Source organism: Biomphalaria glabrata, chromosome 11 (assembly GCF_947242115.1).
Source record: "Biomphalaria glabrata chromosome 11, xgBioGlab47.1, whole genome shotgun sequence".
Lineage (NCBI taxonomy): Eukaryota > Metazoa > Mollusca > Gastropoda > Planorbidae > Biomphalaria > Biomphalaria glabrata.
Window position 1 is genome coordinate 42,243,974 of NC_074721.1, and position 27,969 is coordinate 42,271,942.

A 27,969-nucleotide genomic window follows, 5' to 3' on the forward strand; every position below is an offset into this window, starting at 1 on the left:
AAGAACTTGAAACTGTTAAATGAAATAAAAACAAGCAACATAATTTATCTTTACATCCAGAATTAGAAGATGACCTACAAAATGTTTTAGAAGTCTATTATTTCATGCACAGTACACCAACGATTGCTTCATTATGATTGATAGATTGCTTCATTATGATTGATAGATTGTTTGATAATCATTATGATTGATAGATTGCTTCATGATAGATTGCTTCATTATGATTGATAGATTGCTTTATTATGATTGATAGATTGCTTTATGATTGATAGATTGTTTCATTATGATTGATAGATGCTTTATTATGATTGATATCGTTGTGTATATAAGGTTTGAAATGGTATAAAGATAAGAAAAGACAAAAACTAACTTTTTGTACGAGCGTTTATTTAAAATATCAAATAAGGGGATATCAGTGGACTTGACATATAAAGTACTTTACCAATAGACATCTGTACTCTATCTACCTAATAGACATTTGTTTTAATATAAAGAAAATAGAACGCAGTGCAAAAACAACGATATATCCGAATAGTGTATAATGAGAGATGGCTTGCAGAATTGTCACGAGAAGAGCAATAGTTACAGCACATCAATGGCTGTGTCTGGCAGATACTTGGGCTAGTACACAGCTGTGGACTTAAATCTGGTTCTCCTGGTACACACTCTGTTGAAAGTAAACAGATAATTAGACATTACTTTCATCATATGTCTCCACTACTGTAAACAGTACTGCTTCTTGTACAACTTAATCAAATTCAGATATGCTGACCTCTAGTTCTTTTGAGGAATAGTTGGCACGACATGGCCTAAATTGTGCCGATGTGCCAAATACCTCTAATAAGGAAGGAAACTACAAAGCTACATACTGGACAGCATACCGACAAATAAACATGTCCAATTCATGGGTTATTTTTTTTTATTTATTATTTTAAAGAAGAAATTACTTTAATAAAACAGGGAACGTGACATTTCGTGTTTTGTATAAACCTCACTCAATGTTTATGTCTGCGCTGAATGTGGCAAATTATGTAGGTCACAGTTGGGACTGCGTAGCCACGTGAAATACTGCACTACTCATTAACCTTCGGACTCGAAGACAAGCTTTGTTATTATTATTATTATTATAAAGTTCATTAAAATTTCTTATTGTAAACACCGTTTCTACCATAACTGACATCATGATAGTTGTTTCAACTTACAAGAACTAAGCCTAAGTAAGTAGATCGAAATATCTACTAAGCAAAATCTGAACAATAAGCCATTTCAAATGTGAATGAATATTTTGGTTTTCTATTGTTATAATGTTTTGTTTGGTGTAATGCACAAATTGTAAGACAAATTTCCTAATGGATAATAAAGATTATTATTATTATTATTTCGACAATATTACTGGCCATCGAAAGGCAGGAAAGCCGCTATAGTTTTGTGTTGTCTGTCAGTCCGTCTTTTTATCAGTGTGTCACACTTAGTTCTCTCTATATAGAAAATCTTTTGAAAATCTGATTTCATATTTGACAGCTTGGAAAGCTCTGATGCATAGGCTACTTTATGATTTCTGAAAGTTAACCGTTTTTATTATTAGGCTTACATTAATTATGCAAGCCGTTTTTTTCATTAAAAAAAATGCACCACTTTAAAACAATAGATACATATGTAAAGGAGATTACATTGTTTAAAAATCGAAATAGCATACATTAAAAACATTACTGACGATTTCATGTATCAGGCTGCCCATACAGAAGTACAAGAGAACTACTGCAGGCGAATGGCTTCCGAAAGAAAATGCTGCAAATCTCTTACAAAAAAACAACAACAAACGAATGTACACAAATTTAAAATCAAATGGAAAGCGAAAAGGGAGCTAATTCAACCTCTAGTAAACAATGTTATGTCTGCGTTGTATATGACATTATTTCAAATGACTACGCCAAACTGTGATTTATTATTTTGTTACTTCTGAAACAGAAAAAGCTGTTGTCTCCCGTGGGTATTTTGAGATATAATAATACGTTTTAAAAAACAAATGCATAATGGTATTTGATTTACAGTGATACATATGATGCTATATCGAATATACCAATCAGAGTATATGTACAATCTTTAAACTAACTTTCCTTGAGATTAGAATTCTTGACGTGCATAGAGGATCTTTAATTACTTTGTATCTTTTCTAAAACACGTTTATTAGACGAATGAATAGTTTAAAGTTTAGAACTTAGATACGGACTGAAAATCGGTGCCTTACACTGCCAAGTACTAAAACGTCACATTTAAATACAAGTAATAAAACGAATGGCTCCATGGTCGTTTGGTATGCGCTTTGGACTGTTGTTTGGCGGTCTCGATGTTCACGGGTTCAAACCTTGCCCGCTGCCATCCCCTGTCGTCCTGCGGGAGGTTTTGGGCTGAGATGTAGTTCAACTTCAACACTGAATGAACATTCAAAAAAATGTTAAGTTTATTACACAAACTTTGTAACAAAATTTCCTACCTTTGTGGGACGTTGATTGTGTAGTATTTGTAGTTGAAGAATTGTAATGTAACGAGCAATAGTTACAGCACAGTGATAAATTTGTCTGGCAGACACTAGTGTTAGTGCACAGTTCTGGTTTCAAGTCTAGATCTCCTGGTTCACATTCTGTAGACAAAAAAACAACAACATAATATATTGTTACGAATCTCACTATCCAGGCTCTCTGCAAACTGCACCATACACCACCAACTTAAAGAACTTGACAACTCAGGGCTCCAAAGTAACGTAACACTTTAATAGTTGAATAAATAACAGCCAATACTGTACAATTGGCAACACGTACACTGTAGAAATATCTCTCCGTTAATAGCCCTACCGCCGTATCAACTCTTTCACTGGCCTCTCCGTCTCGTTCCGGGCTTGCACTGGGTTCAACAGTTCAGGACTGACTTCACACACTAGGCTCGTTGTGTCGGACTCGATCGCAGACCAAGATCAAGATGCCAGTCGTCTCAACTGTACTTGACAGTACTCCGCACTGAACCGTCGTAATGCTCCGTACAGAACCACACCGCTAAACTGTGCTGTAGTCGACCGGACTGTAGTGAACCGGGCTCTGAACCCCTGCCTTGAACCGTCTTGACTGCGACACCTCCGCTCTTATATAGGGTCCCTACTGGCCTTCTCGAACCGGACAGAACGCCGCTCGACGTTTCTAGGTGGTCAGATGACTACAACTCTCGTGACGCTCCTGAGCTCTGTTCACGACGTCGATCCTTCCCGGACCGCCGTCGATCCTTCCCGAACCGCCGTGTTGACACTCGTCTCGGCTGACCGTCGTAACTCGTCACGGTTGACCGCTCGTCTAGCGCTGGCCTGGGGCGATTTGCATCGGCTGACTACACTCACACCACTACCCCCATCTGTGCCACCACCAGGTTTATAACAATATCATCAAGAATGCCTTCATTGCTCTTCGATATGTGGCTTGCAGCTTACATTATTTTTTAAAAGCGTAGAGTTGTATCTAAATGGAGCATACAATGTTTAGCAACTAATGAGAAAGATTGGGTTAAGTGATTAGTGGGGGCTGTGGGCAATTAAAACAGGAATCAGTGCCTATTGAATCTCGAGTATTTTAACTTCACAAATATTTTAAAGCGAAAACAACTTTTCTTTAGTAAGAGACATAAGACCGTAGTCATTCCAAAAACCCAAAAATTTCGCTCTACAAGTAAGTAGATCATGTTGTCAACATTGGGCCATTCTGGGCAGCATTCTTTATTGTATGTTGGTACTTCTCGAATTTCTAGCAGGGGTGCAAAGCATAAAAGCAAAATAAAAAGAAAATAGCTTATAACGATAAACATTCTTTCATACCCAACGATAGAAATTATTTGATAACTATTCTTTGAAACACAATTACAAACATCCTTTGATGTGCGCTCTTTGATAAATAATAAAACACATTTTTCGATACACAATTGTACACAATCTTTGATACACAATTGTACACAATCTTTGATACACAATTGTACACAATCTTTAATACACAATCGAAACAATAATTTGCATTCTTTGATTACAATATACACGTCACATTCTTTAACAGAATTTTAAAACTTTAATGCACACATCACGAGGATACATTCTCTGTACTAAACACCTTTATATAGATTGATATTTTATTTGATAAACAATAATATACTTTTTTTGATGCACAAAAATATACGGTCTTTTAAAAGTTAGGATCTGACAACTAGTTCGAAGAAATGTGTATATATTCAACCACGACGGAGGAGCTATACATATTTATACACACACAATAACACAGTCCCTGGTGTGTCACGATCAATATATAATTTTACATTTTCGGTTGGCATCGATTTTATATTTTATTGGGTGGCCACCAAATTCACTTCACCAAGGGCTTCCAATTACCTAAGGCCGGCCCTGATTCGCCAAGCGCTGGCCTGTGTTATTTATGCCAGCTGCACACAAGATTGACCCAACCCAAGTCGCCACCAGAGCTATAACAATATGAATACAAATACAAACGCGTATACAAATGTCAACAGAGTACAAATGTAATGTTCAGGACTGCTCCAACTAGGCCAACAGAGTACAAATGTAATGTTCAGGACTGCTCCAACTAAGCCAACAGAGTACAAATGTAATGTTCAGGACTGCTCCAACTAGGCCAACAGAGTACAAATGTAATGTTCAGGACTGCTCCAACTAGGCCAATAGAGTATAAATGTAATGTTCAGGACTGCTCCAACTTGGCCAATAGAGTACAAATGTAATGTTCAGGACTGCTCCAACTAGGCCAACAGAGTACACATGTAATGTTCAGGACTGCTCCAACTAGGCCAACAGAGTACAAATGTCATGTTCAGGACTGCTCCAACTAGGCCAACAGAGTACACATGTAATGTTCAGGACTGCTCCAACTAGGCCAACAGAGTACAAATGTCATGTTCAGGACTGCTCCAACTAGGCCAACAGAGTACACATGTAATGTTCAGGACTGCTCCAACTAGGCCAACAGAGTACAAATGTCATGTTCAGGACTGCTCCAACTAGGCCAACAGAGTACAAATGTCATGTTCAGGACTGCTCCAAGTAGGCCAACAGATTACAAATGTAATGTTCAGGACTGCTCCAACTAAGCCAACAGAGTACAAAAGTAATGTTCAGGACTGCTCCAACTAGGCCAACAGAGTACAAATGTAATGTTCAGGACTGCTCCAAGTAGGCCTACTAAGTGTTTAAGTGTCGAATTTTCAACAAATCAATGTCTTACCTTTGGGCGAAGTTGGTGTGGTAATTGATTCATTTTTGAAATAGAACGAGCAATAGTTACAGCACAGTAATGGCTGTGTCTTGCAGACACTAGGGCTAAGACATTGTTCTGGACTCAAGTCTAAATCTCCCGGTTCACATTCTGTAGAGTATAGGCGTGAGATATGGACCAGTATCAATTACGAACAACTACGGTTTTAGGGAACTTACACTGTAATACTGAAAACCAAACATTTAGTACGAAGCTATAAATTGCCTAATTTGTTTTACATACGTCGGTACAAAGAAAACGAAAGACGAATTAACCAATTAGTTCATTTACTATTGGTCATAAATTACTTTGTTAGGTATCTCAAAAAAGGGAAAGAAATAGTAATTGATTGAAGTCGTGGAATAAGCTGAATTTATCTCCCTTATATTAGGCGTATGAGGCTTAGTGAACACAAACATGAAATAGAAACAATAGATAACTATACAATCTTCCATGTTCATAGACTCTTCGCTAGCAGAGTGGTTACTGCGTTGGCTAGAGATGTCTGAGAATTTTTAGCCCCAAAAGTTGGAATTCAGGTCGTTCCCTTTAAAAAAAAAATACATTTAAAAAGCGACCACCCAGATATCCCGTTCTTACTCCTCCTCCGCTCCAACTGGTCGATACAAGTGATAGGATCATAGCGTATAGAGAGTGCTAAAAGAATGACATTGCGCTTAACAAAAACAACTGGTAATATATATATATATATATTCATAGATATATAATCGCAGATTTATTATTGTTAGTGTAGCTCTATTACAAATTTAATTACATGACTGAAAAAAAAGTTCCCATTTCAGACCTTGTGGTCTATAGGGCAGATGATGTAAAGGTCATCGGTTAACAAGGGTGTCATGTGGCCAGCACAACGATCAACCGCCTTTACTTTTCCCCAACTAATGTCAGGTACCCATTAGAGATGGGTGGACTCAGAGGCGCCCGAAGATCCCAAAATTAAAAATCCCAGTCTTCACCAGAAACCTGGGACCCCTGGTTCGGAAGCCAAGCGCTTTACCACTCAGCCACCGCGCCTCCCAATTACATGACTGATCCAAACTAATTGATACACATTAAAAAAGCTTCGTTTTTTTTTAAAGTATTTTTTTATTTTTATTTTGCTAGTTCAAACGTGACATTTACTACACCAATAGATTGCCTACTAGTTTTGGGTGACGTGGTTCTTGTAGTTGTAGACGTGTAATATAATGAGCAGTAGTGACAGCACTGTGCTGGCTGTATCAGGCAGACGCTAATGTTAGTACACAGTTCTGGTCTCAAGTCTTGATCTCCTGGTTCACATTCTGTACAGCATTTAAAACAAAACAAAAAATGCATTACTTGACTATATTTTGACTACTCCCAAAAAAATGAGAGGCTTTTGCAAAGTGAAGATTTTAGTTTTAGAGGCGCATGCAAAAAAAAAAAAAAATAAATAATTGCTTGGCAGCCAAAAAGAAGAATTAAATGAGGCCTGGGGAATGTAACAATAGAACTGGTAAAATGCAGAGCTCAGGTTCCCACAAAAACAAAAATTAAATGATCAACATTTCCAAATCTTTGCTACATTCCTTGTCGTAGTACGAGAATTCTAGGATTTCTTGTATTGATACAAAACTTCTATTTAGAAGGATGGCTGCCTGGTCGTGAGGTTTCACGCTGGATTGTCGTTCGGATTTATCGATGGTCGAGGGTTCAAATCCTGCCAGCTCCCATCCCCCGTCGTCCTGCGGGAGGTTTGGACTAGGAAGTAAACTATTTTCAACTCTGAAGGAACATCCGAAACATGTAAAACATAGGTTAATAAAATGAAAACAAATAAAACATTTCAAATACAATACCTCCGTTATACAGCTTATAAAGTGATTGTTTTTCTCGTAATAACTAATGAATGCTAAGTTAAAAAACAATGGAACCTCGCGGTGACGGTCGCATAACGGAAGGGTCCTGGTCGAGTCCTGGATTGCAGATGGCGTACACCCCACAAGTAGAAAAAAAGGGTGAATACTGCTACAGCCTCTGGCGATTACAGATGCCCAACCTATAACCGCAGTTTTGTATCAAGGCTTGGGAAGTTTCAATGGGAAAAGATCATCTCTCTCTAGAGAGAAAAAGCTGCAATGGTCATTAAAATGGAAGCACCCTTATCTCGCTATAAAAGAACAACTGAAAGTGATACAAGGCAAAATATAAAAAAAATATTTTTTAAAAAGGCTTATCTAAGGGAGAGAACTCCACACTTTGCAACTACATCTTTCAACGATGTAGAAGTTATTTCCCCTTTTCTATATCAAACAAAAGAATAAACTACCAGTAATTAATTGACTAATTGTAGTTTTTTTAATTGACTCGTGTATTGTCTTCGCCAATTAATTATTGTGTAAAGTTTCAACATGCTCGGAGAATAGGTGTGGAGAAAAAAACGTGTACAAACTTTTTAGCAGACAGACAAAGTGATCTGATTTAAGCTTTGTACAAGATAGCAAAATATGAGAGCCTACGTTTAGAGACTAAGCGACTATGGAAATAATATTCTGTGGCATTTTACGTCTCGAGAGACGATCTTTTCCCTTTGCAACTTCTTGTGTGACTAAAGAGGCCAATCCTTGATACACAGCTGCGATCGCAGGTTGGGCATATATAATCACCAGGCGCCGTTGCATTTTCACCCTTCTTTCTGCTTCTGTTGTGTATGACATCTGCAATCTGTGACCCTTTCTTTATGTTCTCTCTCCATGTGGATCTGTCCAGTGCCACCTCTTCCCAGTTGCCAGTGTCGATTTTGAAGAGCTTCATGTCGCGTTTGCATACATCCGTATAACGTAAAAGTGGGCGACCAGCGGCTCTCCTGCCTTCTATTAGATCGCCATACAGGATGTCCTGTGGAAGTCGACCTACTGGCATTCTAATATAAAATAACAATATACCTTCTTGTTATATTAAACGAGGGGATAGTAACAACGGACATCGCAGCCATATTCGAGGCCCTTAACATCCCTAAGAATATTCTCGTCACTCTTCAGTGGGCAATACTGCAGCAGGCCTACAATATATATCACCTTGTAAAAAAGTCCAGTAGGTAATCGGCGCCGTAAGCGCCATTATCCCGACAATTAATTGCAAGGAATTTAGTCAACGACCAGGCATGGGCTGGGAGCTCTTTACCAAAGTCCAGTCTGAAGGTTCCACAATGGCAGCGAGCATAACTACGATTGGATCGTGCTATATAGGTGGCGCCCGGAGGCCGAGCTAACCACCGGAAATCTCTTTATCTTCTTGTACTGTAAGCACAACAATACAGTGTAAGGACCACCACTCCAGTTACGAAGTGTGGAACGTCGAGGCGGACCCAGTGGAGTAGCTAAAGGCAAAATGCAGGGACCCCCCAAAGAGGTCAAGCCCCCCCCCCCGGGTTCCCAAATGATGGAAAATTCCTAACTACGCCCCTGGGCGGACTTATTTGATTGTTGGGTCTCTGTTCTATCTTCACATCGAGTGAGATTTTTATAAAAAGCTGGTAGGATATTAAGTAGAATTAAGAAATATCTGACTACCAATCTTAAAACTAAAAGTGTAGCTAGAAGTAGACACGAAATAAGAAAAAGCTAAGGAGAACAAATAGATTGCACTTATAAGTAAATTCCTTTAAGTGCTTGAAAGTACTAGGAATTATTTGAGAGCGCCTGCAAAGTCGAGTAGCTTTTGAGAATAAGCATTTATATTACGAAGTCATTTGCTGAGGGAGTCAGACCCAAGGGCCGCCCAAGACCAACCCACAGAGATGCCTGCAAGCAAGACCCAAGGACCACAGGCATCAACGGAAGTAGGTGGGAGGAGACCGGACATCATGGAAACAGACTGCACAAGCTGGTACAAACTTCGCCGAGAGCAAAACAAACGAAGCTGCCTCAGTCAAGGGAAAGAAAAAGAAAGCTGCCCTATCAGCTAGCCCTAAAACATGCATATACATGCCGCCGCTCCAGAATTGGCTTGATCGATCAATCCAGATTCTTCTGCCCCGTCTCAAGTCTTAAGACGAAACCAAAACCAGTGACTCATCTGGGCGCGCTTCCATTGTCTTCCGAGACAGAATGAGCCATATATATATAACATTAATGGTGCACATCAGAGGCCATTTAACTCTTTCTCATTGCTATCAAGAATTGCATATGAACTAAATGTTAAAAACTATGAGCTCATACGTCACATTAAATATCAACAAAGTTCTCTACCTTTAATTGGAGTGAATATCACACGTGGATTCGCTGTCGTGGCTAATCTTATTGGTGTGCTTCTTCTGGTGCTGGACATTGGGGTAAAGGGGGTGCCATAGTTACACGTGCCGCAGCAATCCTCTTTAGCATTCAAGCAGTGATCTTGTGTACAATACAGTATTCTGTCTCCGTATTCACAGCCTAAAGTGGTACAGAAAATTATAATTATATGGAGAATTATCTGGTGTGCAAAATTATGAACTATTGATTCTCTGTGTATTTTATAGAGCATATATGGCGCACTAATTGCCGAGGACAAGAGAACAGCTCTGGCAGAAGAAAAACGTCAGAGAAAAAAGGAAGGTTAATTACACAAGATCCAGCTGGAATAACCTGCCCGGTGTGCAGCCGAACATTCCGGGCTCTCATAGGTCTCACCAGCCACATGAGGAGGCACAAAACCCCAATGCAAATCTCTCAGCCCCCATGGATGACAAAAGTTGTCATCATCGAACCACGATGGACGAACTATAAAATGTGTGCACTATCGAAATTCTCAACCCCTCTTGGTAATTATGGGTTCGTATAGATTTGCTACTGGGGCGGACTGGGTGTCAAAATCAATTACACTAGATCCAGCTGGAATAACCTGCCCAGTGTGCAGCTAAACATTCCGTGCTCACATAGGTCTCACCAGCCACACGAGGAGGCATAAAACCCCAGTGCAAAGCCCTCAGCCCCCCTGGATGACAAAAGTGGTCATCATCGAACCACGATGGACGAACTATAAAATGTGTGTCTTTTTTAGCAGAGCACTATCGAAATTCTCAACCCCTCTTGGTAATTATGGTTTCGTATAGATTTGCTACTGGGGCGGACTGGGTGTCTAAATCAGCCTGGCATTACTTACTATTGGCCAACCTTTTGAGTGCCATATCATAAGTATCCATTCGTACCTTTCGTCATAATATGTAAACTTGATAAAGCCTCAAAAAACTTTGAACTCATGCATGTGTTAACACTATTGACGTAACGTATTGTATTTCTAAAAAAAAAAAAAGAATATCTTTTATATGGCGCAATTTTCATGCTTGTAGCATGATCGAGGCTAAGTCCAAACCTCATTTGTGGACCAGTTGGGGGAGGGGGGGTGATATCTGGGAGAACGTTTTCCGTGCTGCCTTTCCGCGCAGTAAACACAACTCTGCTCGAGTCGGGTTTCGAACCTCAAGCCAGGGACGTAGCTAGGAATTTCCCATCATTTGGGAGTCCGGGGGGCTTAACTACTTTGGGGGGAGGGGCTGCATTTTGCGTAATATTTAATATTTAATGTAAAAAAGCTCAAGTGGGGGTCCCCCCTCAAGTGGAGGCCCGGGGGGATTTTCAATTTCTCCCCCTTCCTCCCCCCCTCCTACGCCACTGCTTCAAGCCCCCTTGATAGTTAGCAAAGCCAAGTTCAAGCGAACTTAGCCTCTCGGCCATACTTAGAAATATAAAACAAAGTCTACAATAAAATCGAAATCTTAATTAATCTGAATAGAAAACTTTGTTACATGATTTTGAAATAATTTTAAAACTACTTCAAGAGTAGGAGGCGCGGTGACAGAGTGGTAAAGTGGGTTCGAATCCTGGTGAAGTCTAGGAAATTTAATTTCGGGATCTTAGGGACACCTCTGAGTCCACTCAGCTCTAATGAGCAACTCACATTAGTTGTGGAAAAGTAAAGGCGGTTGGTCGTTATGCTGGCCACACGACACCCTCGTTAACCGTGGGCCAATGCAACAGGTGATCTTTACATCATCTGCCCTATAGACTGCAAGGTCTGAAAGAGAAACTGAACTACTAACACTTGAAACAGGTGATCTTTACATCATCTGCCCTATAGACTGCAAGGTCTGAAAGAGAAACTGAACTACTAACACTTGAAAAAGGAGCCACATAAACAAGAAGAGGAGCAAGCAAAAAAATATAAAAATAAAAAAATAAAACGTATCGGAAGGGAAGAAGTCCACACTTACAGCTATAGTTATGCATGCCACAGTAATGGGCTTATTTTTAATTGATTCGTGTTTTGTTAGGTGCAATAAATTGTTATTTAAGTTTCCACTTGATACAAGAATGAGTGTTGGAGAAATATCGTCTACATTTATCCAAGGAGACCAAACCCTACATATTTAGCCATACATATGAATTCTGAAGGATTGAATTCCCTTACCAGAAATTAATTGACTAATTGATATTATTTAAATTGACTCATGTATAGACCAATAAATAATTGTGCAAAGCTTCAACTTATTTCAAGAATGGGTGTGAAAGAAAGAACGCAAACAAACGTTTTACCAAGACAGACAGACAGACAGACAGACAGCTTTGTAAATATATAAAATAATTGACTGACGTATCCAATTGGCCCATTTGGCGGCGGTCCCACCGGCCAATTCAATGCATTTGCACGAATACCACTATAGCCAGTCCGCCCTGGTTTGGTTTTGATAACATAGTGGTTGTTAATTTTACTTGTATTATTTATTAAAGGGACATAACTGTATAGGCCTACTTATTATTAGTGTGGTTATAAAAGTAAATACAGAGTTATTGGTGTAAACTAGAGGTCGCTAATCAACAAAACAAAAATGTATCTTGGGATATATAAAAGCACAGAGAGATCGTCTGCTGAAGAAACACAGAGAGATCGTCTGCTGAAGAAAGCTAGTTATAACCTTGTTGCATTTCTGTAAATAGATATTATGAGACATCTAGAGTCAATTGAAGTATAATTATTGTTGCCAACTAAATGAAAAAGAACTGAGCCACAGTTTCGCACAAAATCTAGATGTGTGGAAGTCAATTTTCGTATAAAATCACCGTTTCTCTTTCTCTCCTGATCGTTGCTTTGACGCCATTAAATTAACTTATTTTTTTTTGGTTCATAAACTTTGATTTGTGTTGAATAAAAGGGCATTCATTTATCTCTACCAATTATAACATTGACTGATTAAAAGAAAAACGTTATTGAAGTTTAACCCTAACAGGCTAGTAAAATATAAATGAGAAAAATAATTCCTTTTGAGCGCGGAAAATAATTGCGGAGAGATAGAGTTAATTTCCGACACTCGTGTCGCGGGCCGCATCAACAAATAGGTACAAAAACCAAATGAAATTGACTTGAAACTATTTGACCCGTGGCATGCAGTCCTCCTTCATACGGGAAAAGTGTCCGACCCAGCTCTGTAGTCCGATCGTAAGTAGTGCTTCTACATTCTAAACCGAACTCCATCCGAACATGGTTATTGGTAAGGTAAGGATGGCTGCCTGGTCGTGCGGTTTGCGCGCTGGACTGTCGTTCGGATTTATCGACGGTCGAGGGTTCAAACCCTGCCCGCTCCCATCCCCCGTCGTCCTGGGGGAGGTTTGGACTAGGAAGTAAACTATCTTCAACTCTGAAGGAACATCCGAAACAATGTAAAACAAAACAAAACAAGTCTTGCGAAGGCACCTTTGATGGAAGGTTCAAGGAGCATTACATGCCTTTTATAGAAATCTAGGTCTCAGAACCACAACTTTATAGACATTGATAGGCGAAGAGACCTATTCACCTTACTCTCACATTGAAGGCGACCAAAAGCCAGTCTATGGGGAGTGGAGCTTGCGGAAAAAATACGCTGAGGGAGACACGCCCTCTTTCTTTAAATCACTCTGTTCCGTGTAAACATACCAGGCTATGGTGCTTTGAGGGAGACACGCCCTCTTTCTATAAATCACTCTGTTACGTGTAAACATACCAGACTATGGTGCCCTGAGGGAGACACGCTCTCTTTCTATAAATCACTCTGTTCCGTCTAAACATACCAGGCTATGGTGCCCTGAGGGAGACACGCCCTCTTTCTATAAATCACTATTTTCAGTCTAAACATACCAGGCTATGGTGCCTTGGGGAAGACACGCCCTCTTTCTATAAATCACTCGGTTCCGTCTAAACATACCAGACTATGGTGCCCTGAGGGAGACACGCCCTCGTTCTATAAATCACTCTGTTCCGTGTAAACATACCAGACTATGGTGCCTTGAGGGAGACACGCCCTCTTTTTTTAAATCACTCTGTTCCGTCTAAACATACCAGGCTATGGTGCCATATAAGGTACTCTAAGCGTTACTAGACACGGATTGACATGTATGACATTATGTATGACATTATGTATGACGTAATAGAGTGTTGAAAGAGTGTGTATTTGATCTACCTTTCACGGGCCTAGACACATTGTTACACGTGTCACAGCATGATTGATAGCGACCAGTAGAGTAACAGTTGCCTTTAAACAAACTGATATACATATTGCAAGAATAGTTCGGTCTGTCTCCAAATGCACAGTTTTCTAGAGAGATGTAAGATGTAACAGAGAAGCATTAACCATAGAATAGAAACAATATCACAGTATTAACATTTAGATAACACTTTTAAATAAAGAGAACGTATTACTGAGAGAACGTTCAGGGAACAGCACCAGGAAAAAGAAGAAGAGGCAGACAGAGAAAGCGATGGGAGGACAACATGAAAAGAATGGACGGGCCTGCCATGGAAAGAGGCTCTAAGGCAAAAAAAAGAGAGGAATGGAGAAAAACGGTCGACGAATCTTGCATGGTGCCCCAACTGTCCAAAAGACTAAGGGATAGATAAAGGTAAAGGTAAAAACCTTGATGACAATTGAAGACCATTTGTTTTACAATGAATTCATCTAAGAGGAACATAATTTTAAAAATAATTTGCATATTATCGCACCGCTGTGACAGTGTGTGTGACTGTTAATACCAAAACATAATTAGTTAATTTAAAAATTCAATATCCAGTTCTGAATAGGTGAATAAGAAAAAGAACATTTTAGATCTTTAAGCTACACACCATCAAGCTGAGGAGCGTAGGGGTCGCTGACACAATGTCCATTTATACAGATCTGAAACAAATATAGGTATTTAAAAAAAAATTCAACGATCAAAATTGTATAAACTGTGTGATAAATTAGTTATTTTGTTTCAAGATTTAAACAAGAAAGTCAAAAAAAATACTTAAAAAAAAACACAAAAACAAAGTGTAATTGTATCAATGCGTTTGGATCAGTTATTTGGGAAGCGTGGTCGAGAGGCTAAGTAAGTACGCTTGAACTTGGCTTGGCTACTTATGAAGAGTTGTGTTTACTGAACGCCTAAAGGCAGCTCGGAAAACCTTCTCCCAAACATCCTCCCCCCCCCCCCCAACTGGTCCACAAATGAGATTGGACCATAGCGCTCTGAGCATGCTATAGCGCTATATAAAAGCTACAATTTATTTATTTTAATTTATTGAATTATAGACTGGGATTTTTAATTTCGGGATTTTTAGAGCACCCAGCTCTAAGGGGTACCTTACATTAGTTGAGTAAAATTAAAAGCGATTGGTCGTTGTAATGGACACATGACACCCTTGTTAACCTTGACCACAGAAACAGATGACCTTTACTACATCTGCACTATAGACCGCATGGTCTGAAAGGGAAACTTAATTTTTTTTTTTCCTTATGTATATTTATAGATCCTCCTTCGTGATCGAGGATGAGCTCATTTCTCACATCTTATCGACTCAAAGAGGACTGTAAAGTGCAATCCTCGCTTTAAAAAAAGTCGGCCGCATACGGGGCATGGGAAGTTTGGTCAGTTGCAGGTAGGCCTGCTTCTTCTCTCGGTTTCACGCTGGCAACCCTTCTTGTTTCATAACTCGCGACTCCGACACTCACAGCTTCACGCCACGAGGAGCGATCGAGAGCTAGTGCTTCCCAGCCGCAAATGTCAATATTACATTCCTAGAAGGAGCTCTTAAGGGTGTCTTTGTAGCGCTTGTATTGAACCCTTTGAGAACGCTTTCCTACACACAGCTCCCCGATTATCTGGCATGCGGACTACATGTCCCGCCCCGTAGAAATTGGGACCTTTTTACTGTGGTATTGTGATACTGTAGGATTTCGTATCTGGTATGTGGTCAGACCAATGCAACTTATGAATTTCCTGAACTTTAATTGTGCCTCTATAAATAGCTCATTTATATCCTAAAGTTTGATGTAAGTCTATGGTATTGGTCTATCTGTGCGATAGAAATATTTTTACAAATTGTTTTTATTTAGCTTTTAGATTAATCAATGCTCTACGATCCTATCACTTTCCTCTACCACAGCGGTTCTCAACCTTTTTTGCTCAGCGACCCCTTATTATAATTTCCAACTTTGCCGCGACCCCCCACCCACACAGCAATAGAAGAATAGACAATAACAATCCATATTTTCGATGGTCTTAGGCGACCCCCTGGCAAATCGTCAATCGACCCACAAGGGGGTCGCGATCCACAGGTTGAGAACCCCTGCTCTACCAGTTGTGAAAGGGGGAGGGAAGAAGGGGGTATCTTGGTAAATGTTTACATGATCGTCTTTTTTTAATTTTTTTAAAAAATGTTCCATTAGGGCTTCAGGTTCCTCAAGGGGACTAATTCAACTTATACCACTACATCTGTCAAGTACGATTTCTTTCCATTGTTCAACATAACAAGCAAAATAATTAATTACCAAAAGTTAATTAACTAACTGGCTATTTTTTTAAAATGTATTCTTGTGTTGTCAGGTATAAAAAAAAAATTAACCTTAATGGAGCAGAGACCTGGAGAACCACCATGAAAAATTTCAGGTATTCATCAATATCTGCCTGAGAAATATACTTATGATCCGCTGGCCAAACAAGATCTCCCCAAAGAAAGAGGAAGAGTGGACGGCCCAGGAATACATGGCGCCGCGATTTTGGAAGCAGATGCCAAGCAGATGGGCAAGACGTGGGACAGCTAAAGAGACTTGCCCAGAACCGAGACGCCTGAAGGAAGTTGGTTGGTGGCCAGAAGGGACCACAGGCAGAAATGAGCGAGATGGGATTAGGACTACACTGAATTAATCTCTAAGTATGAATTAATCTCTAAGTATGAATTAATCTCTAAGTATGAATTAATCTCTAAATATGAATTAATCTCTAAGTATGAATTAATCTCTAAGTATGAATTAATCTCTAATTGTGAATAATCTCTAAGTATGAATTAATCTCTAAGTATGAATTAATCTCTTAGTATGTACTAATCTCTAAGTATGAATTAATCTCTAAGTATGAATTAATCTCTAATTATGAATTAATCTCTAATTGTGAATTAATCTCTAAGTATGAATTAATCTCTAAGTATGAATTAATCTCTTAGTATGAACTAATCTCTAAGTATGAACTAATCTCTTAGTATGAACTAATCCATAAGTATGAATTAATCTCTAATGAAATGCAGAAAGAATATTTTTGTTAGTTTTTTCTTGGTAACAAAAAAAAATAATTCTATAACATCACTATGACCTTTGAACTGACCTAGATTCAGACTTACAATTGAACCAAAGATCCAATCTCTGCACTGTATTAATGGAGCTGAGCGACTGATAGCAATCAATGTATTTAGGGGAGGGAATTTAATTGTTTCAATTCTCGTCAGGCTTCTTTTATTACTTGAGTTTTCGTACATTTGCTTTATCTATAGAACCCAATGTCTTTTATTGAAGGTGTGTGTGTGTGGGGGGGGGGGTGAACATTAAAGCCTCATTAACTAAGGATTCGGTAATAATAGTTTTGCTTCATTTATTTTTCTGGATGGTGGAAAAGGGACGATGTTGGCTAATTCTGCACACAAGTATTATTACCAATGAAAGAGTAGTTGTAGTGGGTGGAGAGGCAGTGAGCGGGCTTAGGGCTAGACTAAACCCAGAAACATTTGAAATGGTGGGAGAGAAGAAAGGAAGAACAAGAGAGAGTGAAGGACAAAACAAAGAGGGAAGAAAGTGAAAGATGGAAGAAAAAGAAAGAGAGAAGGAATGAAAAAGAGAGAAGTAAGGAAGAAAAGAGAGAGAAAAAGAAGGAATGAAAATAGAGAAAGAGAGAGAGAGAAGAAAGAAAAAAGAGAGAAGGATGGAAAAGAGAGAGAAAAGGAAGAAAGGAAGGAAGGAAAAGAGAAAGACGGAAAAAGAAGAAAGGAAAAGGAAAGAGAAGGAAGAGAGGAAAAGAGAGAAAAAAAAGAAAGGAATTAAAAGAGAGAAAAGTAAGGAAAAGAGTGAGAGAAGGATTGGTTTTGGTTTTAGGCACATCGGCACAATTTTAGGCCATGTCGTGCCTGCATTCCGTTAAGGACTACTCTCTCTCTCCACATAACAAGGGCTAAATGAGAGAAGGAAGGAAGAAGAAGGAAGTTCAAACCCAAAGAAATACTGCTGCAGGGGTGAACGACTGTATAGAAACTTGCATAGATGTGACCCTGCAGGTCCAAGTAAAACAAAGGACATTTGGGCCACGAAGCCTTACTGCCCTCTCAAACATTAAAAAAAAATTTAATTCCGCAAACACATTTTGTTAAGTTTTTCTTTTGGCTTAGATTTGTATTGCTAGTTCTAGTTCAACAACCACATTGTCTTCGCGTCTCTTCACCGATCAGTAATCCTAAGGCAACCAGTGGTTGAGCAACTGTTCTGAGATATATTGAGGATTGATCAAAGCTTACCTTTCCATCGCCACAAGATGTCCCCATGAGTGCTCTCTGCGGGCTACAAATCTTTTTTGAAAAATCCGCACATAACATGGAGAGGCAGATGTCACTGAGAGAGCTTTTAGCTTCGGAAGCCTGATTTAATAAAAATAAAATTATGATATTTACAGCTTGGCTACTTATTGTATTTTTTAGTCATTTTTGGTCTGTGTGTCAATGTCAAAGTGCCTCTACTTATACCATACCAGTTACTGTTAACCAGGGTCGGGCTGGTTGTCGAAATCGGCCCGGGCCTTTCTATACAATCCGGCCCATAACTTGCATATCATATGATGGGCATACCATTCTAGACCTAACTGTCCTCTAAGTCGTTATGTTAAGTTTGATAATGTATCGATACGCAAGCATACAGTGAACTCTAAATCTTGATACAAATATAGACATTATGTTGCATATTAATCGCTAAATGTGTAGGCCCTAAAAGGGTGAAGCCTTACTTGTAGCACTGTCTACGGATGTAGGCTATCACAATATTACGAAAATGTGTAGCATTAAAATAGTATTACACTGTAGAGTCCGTGAACATTTTTTTAACACAACGCGCAGAGGGCCTTTTTATAAAGTTTTATAAGGCTTTAACAATTTGATGCCTGCTTTAATGGCATCCATGCGGCCTTTTCCTGGCCCTACCAGCCAATTTGGGTACCGGCCCACCGGGCATTTGCCCGAATGCCCATATAGCCAGTCCGCCCCTGCTGTTAACCTAAATATTTCACGTGCCCCTCTGACTGACATCAAGAAAAAGATTGGTTATGGAGAAAAGTCTTCAGTGTTGTAGTCATTACCTCCCTTTTATATTTCAGAGTCGTGGACCTTATATTCCTGCCATATGAAAAGGCCAAACTTCTTCCACCTTTGCTAAGACAAATCCAACATGCGAGTCGGTTTAGCCTCATACCAGTGTTAGCGTGCGGCGCCGACAGGCCTCAGCAAACGAGAAGTTTATACAGTAGCCAGATGGCAACGCTACTGGGTGGGTCGTATTTGTGCTCCTCAGTCTGTGACCAAGGGGCTGGGTTTAATCCACGAAAGTGGAGTGAGGCAGGAGACCTTTTTTTTTTAAAGCCACCAGTTTAGGGCCCACAAATTTTGATGGCTTGACCCTCCACTAGTCTCCAGGGCGGCGGCTGATCAGTTCAGCTGCTAAAGCCCCGACTGACACAAATCCCTACACAATACGAGCGTGCAGGGGTTAAGTCGATCAGAGCTTTGCATTACCCAGACCTCACCAGCAGAACTCTGCACCAGGAGAGCATGAGAGCCTGCAAGGAAAGTTGGGGCTCCCGCAACGTTAGCCTTTTTCAGACCACCCTGAGAGCAAACGGTGGACTTACTCCAGTTACCAGGGGACACCACGAGGAGGTCGGCGGGCACTGTCCCCTACGCAAGACAGCAGGGTTTCTGTCCAGACCTTTTGCAAGAGAGGATTTGAGCCTCTCAAGCCCTCACTCTAATGGAGTTTGATGATGATGATGATGGTGACCAAGGGGCTAGAGTCGCGTGAACAGATGAACAGCACAACTAAACGAATTAACCTAGCTAAGTAAAAGAAAGCAATAAAGTAACTGATTGTAAATAAATAAAAAGATACTTTATTTACATGAGACGAGGGTAAGAATAAATTAATAAATCAATAAAAATATACCTAATTTGTCAATTATTAATTGGTAATTAATTATTTTGGTTGAGACCGAATAAGGTAAATAACTTATACATTATTGATAGATATAGATATGATATTAAGGGCGGAGTTTTTCTCCTTTAGATAAGCGTTCTTTAAAAAAAAAGAATTTTAAGATGTTTTGCTTGTTTAAGTTCAGATTGCCAAACCAGGCAGTGATATTACAACTTAAAATGCCGCCAATGCGTGCGATATAAAACATCGCCAAGGATTTCGCTAACATTAAATGAGGACATTTTTCTAAGTTGGGGTGCGGTGGCTGAGCGGTAAAGCCCTTGGCTTCCGAACCGGGGTCCGGCGTTCGAGTCCTGGTGAAGAATGGGATTTTTAATTTCGGGATCTTTGGGCACCTCTGAGTCCACCCAGTTCTAATGGCTACCTGACATTTGTTAGGGAAAAGTAAAGGTGGTTGGTCATTGTGCTGGCCACATAACACTCTCGTTAACCATAGGCCACAGAAACTGATGACCTTTACATCATCTGCCCTGTAGACCACATGGTCTGAAAGGGAACTAATTTTTCTAAATAATCGTAACTTTTGCTGCCCTTTTTGGCTGAAATAATCAGTATTTGCAGTAAAAATTAATTTATTGTCTAAGATAGTACAAGGTATTCAAAAATGTGCACTGTTTCAATATTCTCTTCAGCTACAGAAACAATATCATTTTCATTCTTTTCCCTACGAAAATCGATTATCATTTTTTTGTTGTTGTTTTTTTTTTACATTTATATTAATAAATTATATCTACAGTATTTTTCAATTTGTTCTATTTTCTGAAATACTCATTTACATCTGACTTCTCTGAGAGCAAGGACAGCCTCAGCCTCAGCGAATTTTGTGAAGGAGCAAAGATGAAGGGCTCGGTAATTAATATGATGACTATCAATGATAAAGAAGTGACTAAGTAGGAAATAAAAGTGACTAAGAAGTCAATGCATGATGAGGTGACTAAGCAGGCCATGCGTGATATGAGTGATAACGCTGCTTAGCAGGAAAGAAGTTAATTAAATTGGGCTGTTATCGAGTTGTGTTACCTTACCCTGCAATAATAGGAATTATTTCCATACAACTGTTGACACTGTTGATCAGGTTTGACCAACTGACCCAATAGTTTATCAGATACATCTGGAATGTCTGCAGATGCTTCGATAGCGTAGACGAGACAGGTGTAACCTCGACTTGGAATAGACATATACACATTTACAATATATACTAAATAGAGTTTACATTTTAGAGCTTCGTATCATTACTCCTTTGAAGTTAGAGTTACTTAGGCAAGACTTGTGTTTTAGTCGAGAGGAAGTGGGAATGAAATGGGTAGAGCTAAACTGAGCACTGTAATAATAATAATAATAATAATAATAATAATAATAATAATATCGCGGTACCACTGTCTCATAATTTAAGAAAAACTGAGATAGAAAAACAAAGAAAATATGGGGACCTAGGCTTGGAGATTAAGCGTCTATGGAAATTGTCCAAAATAACAATATACCCTATTGTTATATCAACCGAGGGGATAATAACAACTGACCTCACAGACACATTCAAGGCCCTTAACATTCCTAGGAACATCCTCGTTGCCTGTCAGAGGGCGGTACTTCTGCAGACCTGCCACATCACCAAAAAATTCCTCAGTGGAAACTGTTAAAGGGACTACGATGAATTTTGTTTCTCTTTAGCGAAACTCGACCCTGGCAGCGCCAGAGAATGACTACTCGTTCATTTCTAACATAATAATAATAATAATAATAATAATCACCAGAAAATTCCTCGGTGGAAACTGATAAAGGGACTACGATGAATTTTGTTTCACTTTAACGAAACTCGACCCTGGCAGTGCCAGAGAATGACTACTCGTTCGTTTCTAACATAATAATAAAAATAATTCATCTTCGTTATCCATGATTCGATATGATGTATGTGTGAATTGGAGTTAATGTATTTCTATATTCTCTATTACCTTGGTAAGAATCATAGATGCTTGGGTGTACTGTGTAGAGAGTGAATTACAAGTGGGAGAGCAATCCTTACCTAACACCGTCAGAGAGAGGAGTCGATACAGTATCACTGAGCCCAAACATGAAATAGCACATTACCTAACTTTATTACTGAATAGGACACAGTCTAGACAGTCACTAAACTAAAAGTCTACATCAATAATATCATACAAGCATCAATAATATCATACAAACATCAATAATCTCATACAAACATCAATAATCTCATACAAACATCAATAATCTCATACAAACATCAATAATCTCATACAAACATCAATAGTCTCATACAAACATCAATAATCTCATACAAACATCAATAATCTCATACAAACATCAATAGTCTCATACAAACATCAATAGTCTCATACAAACATCAATAGTCTCATACAAACATCAATAGTCTCATACAAACATCAATAGTCTCATACAAACATCAATAGTCTCATACAAACATCAATAATCTCATACAAACATCAATAATCTCATACAAACATCAATAATCTCATACAAACATCAATAGTCTCATACAAACATCAATAGTCTCATACAAACATCAATAATCTCATACAAACATCAGTAGTCTCATACAAACATCAATAGTCTCATACAAACATCAATAATCTCATACAAACATCAATAGTCTCATACAAACATCAATAGTCTCATACAAACATCAATAGTCTCATACAAACATCAATAGTCTCATACAAACATCAATAGTCTCATACAAACATCAATAGTCTCATACAAACATCAATAATCTCATACAAACATCAATAATCTCATACAAACATCAATAGTCTCATACAAACATCAATAGTCTCATACAAACATCAATAGTCTCATACAAACATCAATAGTCTCATACAAACATCAATAGTCTCATACAAACATCAATAGTCTCATACAAACATCAATAATCTCATACAAACATCAATAGTCTCATACAAACATCAATAGTCTCATACAAACATCAATAGTCTCATACAAACATCAATAGTCTCATACAAACATCAATAGTCTCATACAAACATCAATAGTCTCATACAAACATCAATAGTCTCATACAAACATCAATAGTCTCATACAAACATCAATAATCTCATACAAACATCAATAGTCTCATACAAACATCAATAGTCTCATACAAACATCAATAATCTCATACAAACATCAATAGTCTCATACAAACATCAATAGTCTCATACAAACATCAATAATCTCATACAAACATCAATAGTCTCATACAAACATCAATAGTCTCATACAAACATCAATAATCTCATACAAACATCAATAGTCTCATACAAACATCAATAGTCTCATACAAACATCAATAATCTCATACAAACATCAATAGTCTCATACAAACATCAATAGTCTCATACAAACATCAATAATCTCATACAAACATCAATAATCTCATACAAGGGTGACACTAAAATGTCGCGCTCAAAGTCCGTGTACTAAAGTGCGCCTCGAAACTAAACTAAGTGCTTAACAGCTTGTAAAATGTTTGTAAAATGTTTGTAAAATGTTTGTAAAATGTTTTACATGTTTCGGATGTTCCTTCAGAGTTGAAGATAGTTTACTTCCTAGTCCAAACCTCCCGCAGGACGACGGGGGATGGGAGCGGGCAGGATTTGAACCCTCGACCATCGATAAATCCGAACGACAGTCCAGCGCGCAAACCTCACGACCTGGCAGCTTTAAGACATAACGAAAGCAAACTACATATACCGAATTCTATTTTAAAATGTCAGTTTTTCAGCGTATAGGATTGTAAAGACAGACTCAAAATCAAACACAACCTAATAACAAGCAAAAAAAAATATTTTTTTTGAAAATAAAACAACAACAGAGTTTATATTAAGTGTAGTTGTATCAATTAGTTTGGATCAGTCATATATTTAGATTTGTAATAAATCTGGATCCTAGACTAACAATAATAAACGTGTTCGATTAGAAATATTTTTACCAACTGTTTTGGTTTAGCTTTTCCAATACGCTATGATCCCTATCACCTGTCTGCACCAGTTGGGAAGGGCTGGGGGAGGGGGGGGGTGAAGAAAGAAGGGCGTATCTGGGTCATCGCTTTTTAAATGTATTTGTTAAAAAATAAAGTGACCGGCCTGAGTTCAACCTGAGTTCAAGATACCAAACAAAATAATTAATTGACAATAATTAATTCACTAGTTGGTTGTTGTTGTTTTTTTTCATTCTTACGCTGGCAGGTAAAAGAAACTTCCAAATTTGCAGTATTTCAGTTTTTTCCGAGATTGGGAACGGGAGAAATAACATGTACAATCAGTGATAGGTGAGTCAGTGAATCAATCAATTAGTGATAGGCGAGTCAATCAGTGAATCAATCAATCAGTGATAGGTGAGTCAATGAATCAATCAATTAGTGATAGGCGAGTCAATCAGTGAATCAATCAATCAGTGATAGGTGAGTCAATGAATCAATCAATTAGTGATAGGCAAGTCAATCAGTGAATCAATCAATCAATGATAGGTGAGTCAATCAGTGAATCAATCAATCAGTGATAGGTGAGTCAGTGAATCAACAGAGGGAGTTGATATAAGCTCTGTAAATAACAAGGCGTGTCTTCAAGTCTGAAGATTAATAAGGAATGCAGTATTCCCCGTGGCTATGGGGCCCCAGCTGCGACCTACATACTTTGCCAAACCCAGCGCAGACATAACCATTTTCCGCCGGAGGTCGATTTAGATTTTCTTTTCGCCGTCCCCGTCTGTCCACTGCACCACCGAAATTCAACAGCCACAAGCAGATCTTTAGTTGAAACAACAACAACAACAAATGTTTTCATAACAATGTAGTAACCAACCTGGTCTTCATTTTCTCCTTCAAAAAGCTGGTAAAGTATTTGACACTGCAGGAAGAGAACCGCCAGGGATTATACTCTGTCCCAGGCCTTTTTTTCAATTCAGAAGAACCCATGATGAATCTCTTTGAAGCTTTGCAGGTATTGTCTTCTCCGTCGTGCTTGGCTGAGAGGCTGCAAAATGTAATGTGTTCATAAAGTTAAATCTCATAGTACGGTTGTCTAAAAAAAGTCCGTCTCCTCTTCACTCAGTTGGCTGCCTTGTATACTCTCCGCTCCATGCATTACAATGACCAACTGCTTTTACTTTTCCCAACTAATGTCAGGTACACATTAGAGCTGGTTAGACTAAGAGGAGCCCAAAGGTCCCAAAATTTAAAATACCATGATTCGAACCTGGGACTTCCACTTCGGAAGCTAAATGCTTTACCGCTCAGCCACTATACCTCCTAGCAAAGAGAGATAATTGAAAAAAAAATGGACTTTAAAATACCATGGAGTCTCATAAATCTTTCTATTTTTCCATCAGACAGTGAGATATTATCAGGGTGTCGGCAGCCTCCTGAAATTCCAGGATGTCCTGGAATATTTTACTCATTAGATCTAATTCTCATAGCCCGCCACAACCTACAGGAGGCTTTCACTCGAATCTAATACTGTTCAGGATGGTGAATTAAAGAACGGGCAAAATTCATTTTTGAAGAATGTCACGATAAACTAAACAATGTCAAGGACAGTGAATTGCAGACAATGAATAATCTCATAAAAATGATAATGGAGGCCTGGTCATAAGCTATAGTTGGAACGATGTCACCCACACAGCAGTTCCCCCTCTCCACACAGCAGTTCCCCCTCTTCACACAGCAGTTCCCCCTCTCCACACAGCAGTTCCCCCTCTCCACACAGCAGTCCCCCTCTCCACACAGCAGTTCCCCCTCTTCACACAGCAGTTCCCCCTCTCCACACAGCAGTTCCCCCTCTCCAGACAGCATTTCCCCCTCTCCACACAGCAGTCACCCCTCTCCACACAGCAGTTCCCCCTCTCCACACAGCAGTCACCCCTCTCCACACTGCAGTCACCCCTTCCCCCTCTGCAGAGACGACATATCCAACGAAATGAAACTATCGCAATACATATCAGTTCTTAGTAACAAATCCTCTTTATTTCCGATATTTGCCCCTTTGCTTTTAAGTATAAATAAGAGGGGCACGGTGTATAAGTGGTTAAACGCTTGATTTCCAAACCTGGGTTCGAATCTCGGCGAAGACAGGAATTTTGAATTTCGCGATTTTTTAGGGCGCCTCTGAATCCAACCAAATCTAATGGGTACCCGACTTAAGTTGGGGAAAGCCAAGATGGTTGCTTGTTGTGCTGGCCACATGACAGCCTGCTCGTTAACCGTTGGCCAAAGAAACAGATGACCTTACCCTATAGATCGCGAGGTCTACAAGGGGGATTTTACTTTTATAAGAAAGTCAGAGAGTGAAAGTCTTATGCTTCCTCCATATTCAACGGACCCCAATCACCAATCGTAAGCAAACATTTAGCCACGTGGTTCTCTATCTCTTCTATACAAATGACGTAATACACACATGCTGTCACGTGACAGTTTTTTTCCCCCCATTGTTTTATCACTATTATCACGTGGCTAAATGTTGTTTGTTTACGATTGGTGAATGAATTCCGTTGCTTTGTCCTGCAAACGGAAGAGCTTGGAAAAAAATGTCTCTGCGGTGCTAAAAAGTGCAATCAAAAAATGATCATATGTTTTAAAAAGTAAGCGGAAGTTACCGACACTTCCTTTACTTTGCACACCGGTTACACCAAGAAGCTATCTATTTATAGTTTTCCCGCCACGCATGAAAATCTCCAGTAACGTTGCTTTGCTATAACTTTCAAAAAAATTTAGTACATATTGCGAATAAGATATATCAATGAAGCTTAGGCGTTAAGGACATCCATTTTCGTGATGCCCTAAATCACAGCTAGGCCCTATGACTATTCAACAGAATCCAAGTGTTAACTCGGCTTTCTTCTGGTATATGTATAACAATTTATGCCTTTGGGAATTCGAAGTACAAGCCTGTACACTTAGAACTATTTTTCGCCAATGACGTGCTACAGAATCTTAATGATTCCTTCTGTTTTCTTCAACAGTATCCTGTTTAAGGACTCTCGCTTCGTATAAACTTTAGAAATCGCTATATAGGCCAAAGGCCCTGATTGATTGATTCACTGATTGACTCTTCTATCACTGATTGATTGATTCACTGATTGACTCTTCTATCACTGATTGATTGATTCACCGATTGAATCACCTATCACTGATTGATTGATTCACTGATTGACTAGTCTATCATTGATTGATTGATTCACCGATTGACTCACCTATCACTGATTGATTGATTCACTGATTGACTCAACTATCACTGATTGATTGATTCACTGATTGACTCACCTATCACTGATTGATTGATTCACTGATTGACTCACCTATCACTGATTGATTGATTCACTGATTAACTCACCTATCGCTGTTTGATTGATTCACATATTGACTCACCTATCACTGATTGACTCGTCTATCACTAATTGATTTATTCACTGACTCATCTATCACTGATTGATTGATTCACTGATTGACTCGCCTATCACTAATTGATTGATTCACTGACTCATCTATCACTGATTTATTGATTCACTGATTGACTCACCTATCACTGATTCTCCCATTTGCCATGGACGACAAAACTAATGTAACCGGATATTATTTTCCGTGTGCCTAGAACAACTAAGCACCTTTCCCGATCGAAACCACAGCTGTTAAATTTACCATACAGAGGCCTACAACTCTTTATTCGCTATGTCTACCCAATATGTTTTTGAAAGATGATATAAAATAATATTAGCACTTCCTCTTCAGCTTATACGACTGTCTTCTGTTCAATGGAGCGTCTACTTCATTATGATTAGATCTAGATCAGGGGTTCTCATCCTATGGGTCGCGACCCCTTTGGGGGTCGATTGACGATTTGCCAGCGGTCGCTTAAGACCATCGAAAATATTGATTGTTTTGTCTATTCTTTTATTGCTGTGTGTGTGAGGGTGGGGGGGGGGGGGGTCGAGGCAAAGTGAGGGATTGTAAAAAGGGTCGTCGAGCTTAAAAGGTTGAGAACCGCTGATCTAGATGGACATGTATTAGAGATCTAAAACTAAGAAGCAAATTTAAAAATCATAAAAAAAAAAACAAATCTTATCTAAGGGGAAAAACTCCGC

The 27,969-nt window shown here is 39.0% G+C and overlaps 1 protein-coding gene across 4 annotated transcripts in view; it reads right to left on the reverse strand.

Annotated features, from left to right (window-relative positions):
• Positions 1-366: 366 nt before the first annotated feature.
• Positions 367-27,969, reverse strand: part of LOC106052743 (A disintegrin and metalloproteinase with thrombospondin motifs 7-like) — a 50,098-nt gene continuing 22,495 nt past the window's right edge. For all 4 annotated transcript variants that reach the window (XM_056004970.1, XM_056004972.1, XM_056004971.1 and 1 more), the window contains 10 exons: positions 24,696-24,866; positions 20,883-21,021; positions 18,117-18,236; positions 14,424-14,475; positions 13,765-13,899; positions 9,545-9,727; positions 6,476-6,616; positions 5,283-5,423; positions 2,495-2,641; positions 367-667 (listed from right to left, as the gene is read on the reverse strand). In XM_056004970.1, the coding sequence (XP_055860945.1) occupies positions 468-667; positions 2,495-2,641; positions 5,283-5,423; positions 6,476-6,616; positions 9,545-9,727; positions 13,765-13,899; positions 14,424-14,475; positions 18,117-18,236; positions 20,883-21,021; positions 24,696-24,866 (1,429 nt within the window). In that variant the 3' untranslated portion in view covers positions 367-467. The remainder of the gene's footprint in view (positions 668-2,494; positions 2,642-5,282; positions 5,424-6,475; positions 6,617-9,544; positions 9,728-13,764; positions 13,900-14,423; positions 14,476-18,116; positions 18,237-20,882; positions 21,022-24,695; positions 24,867-27,969) is intronic.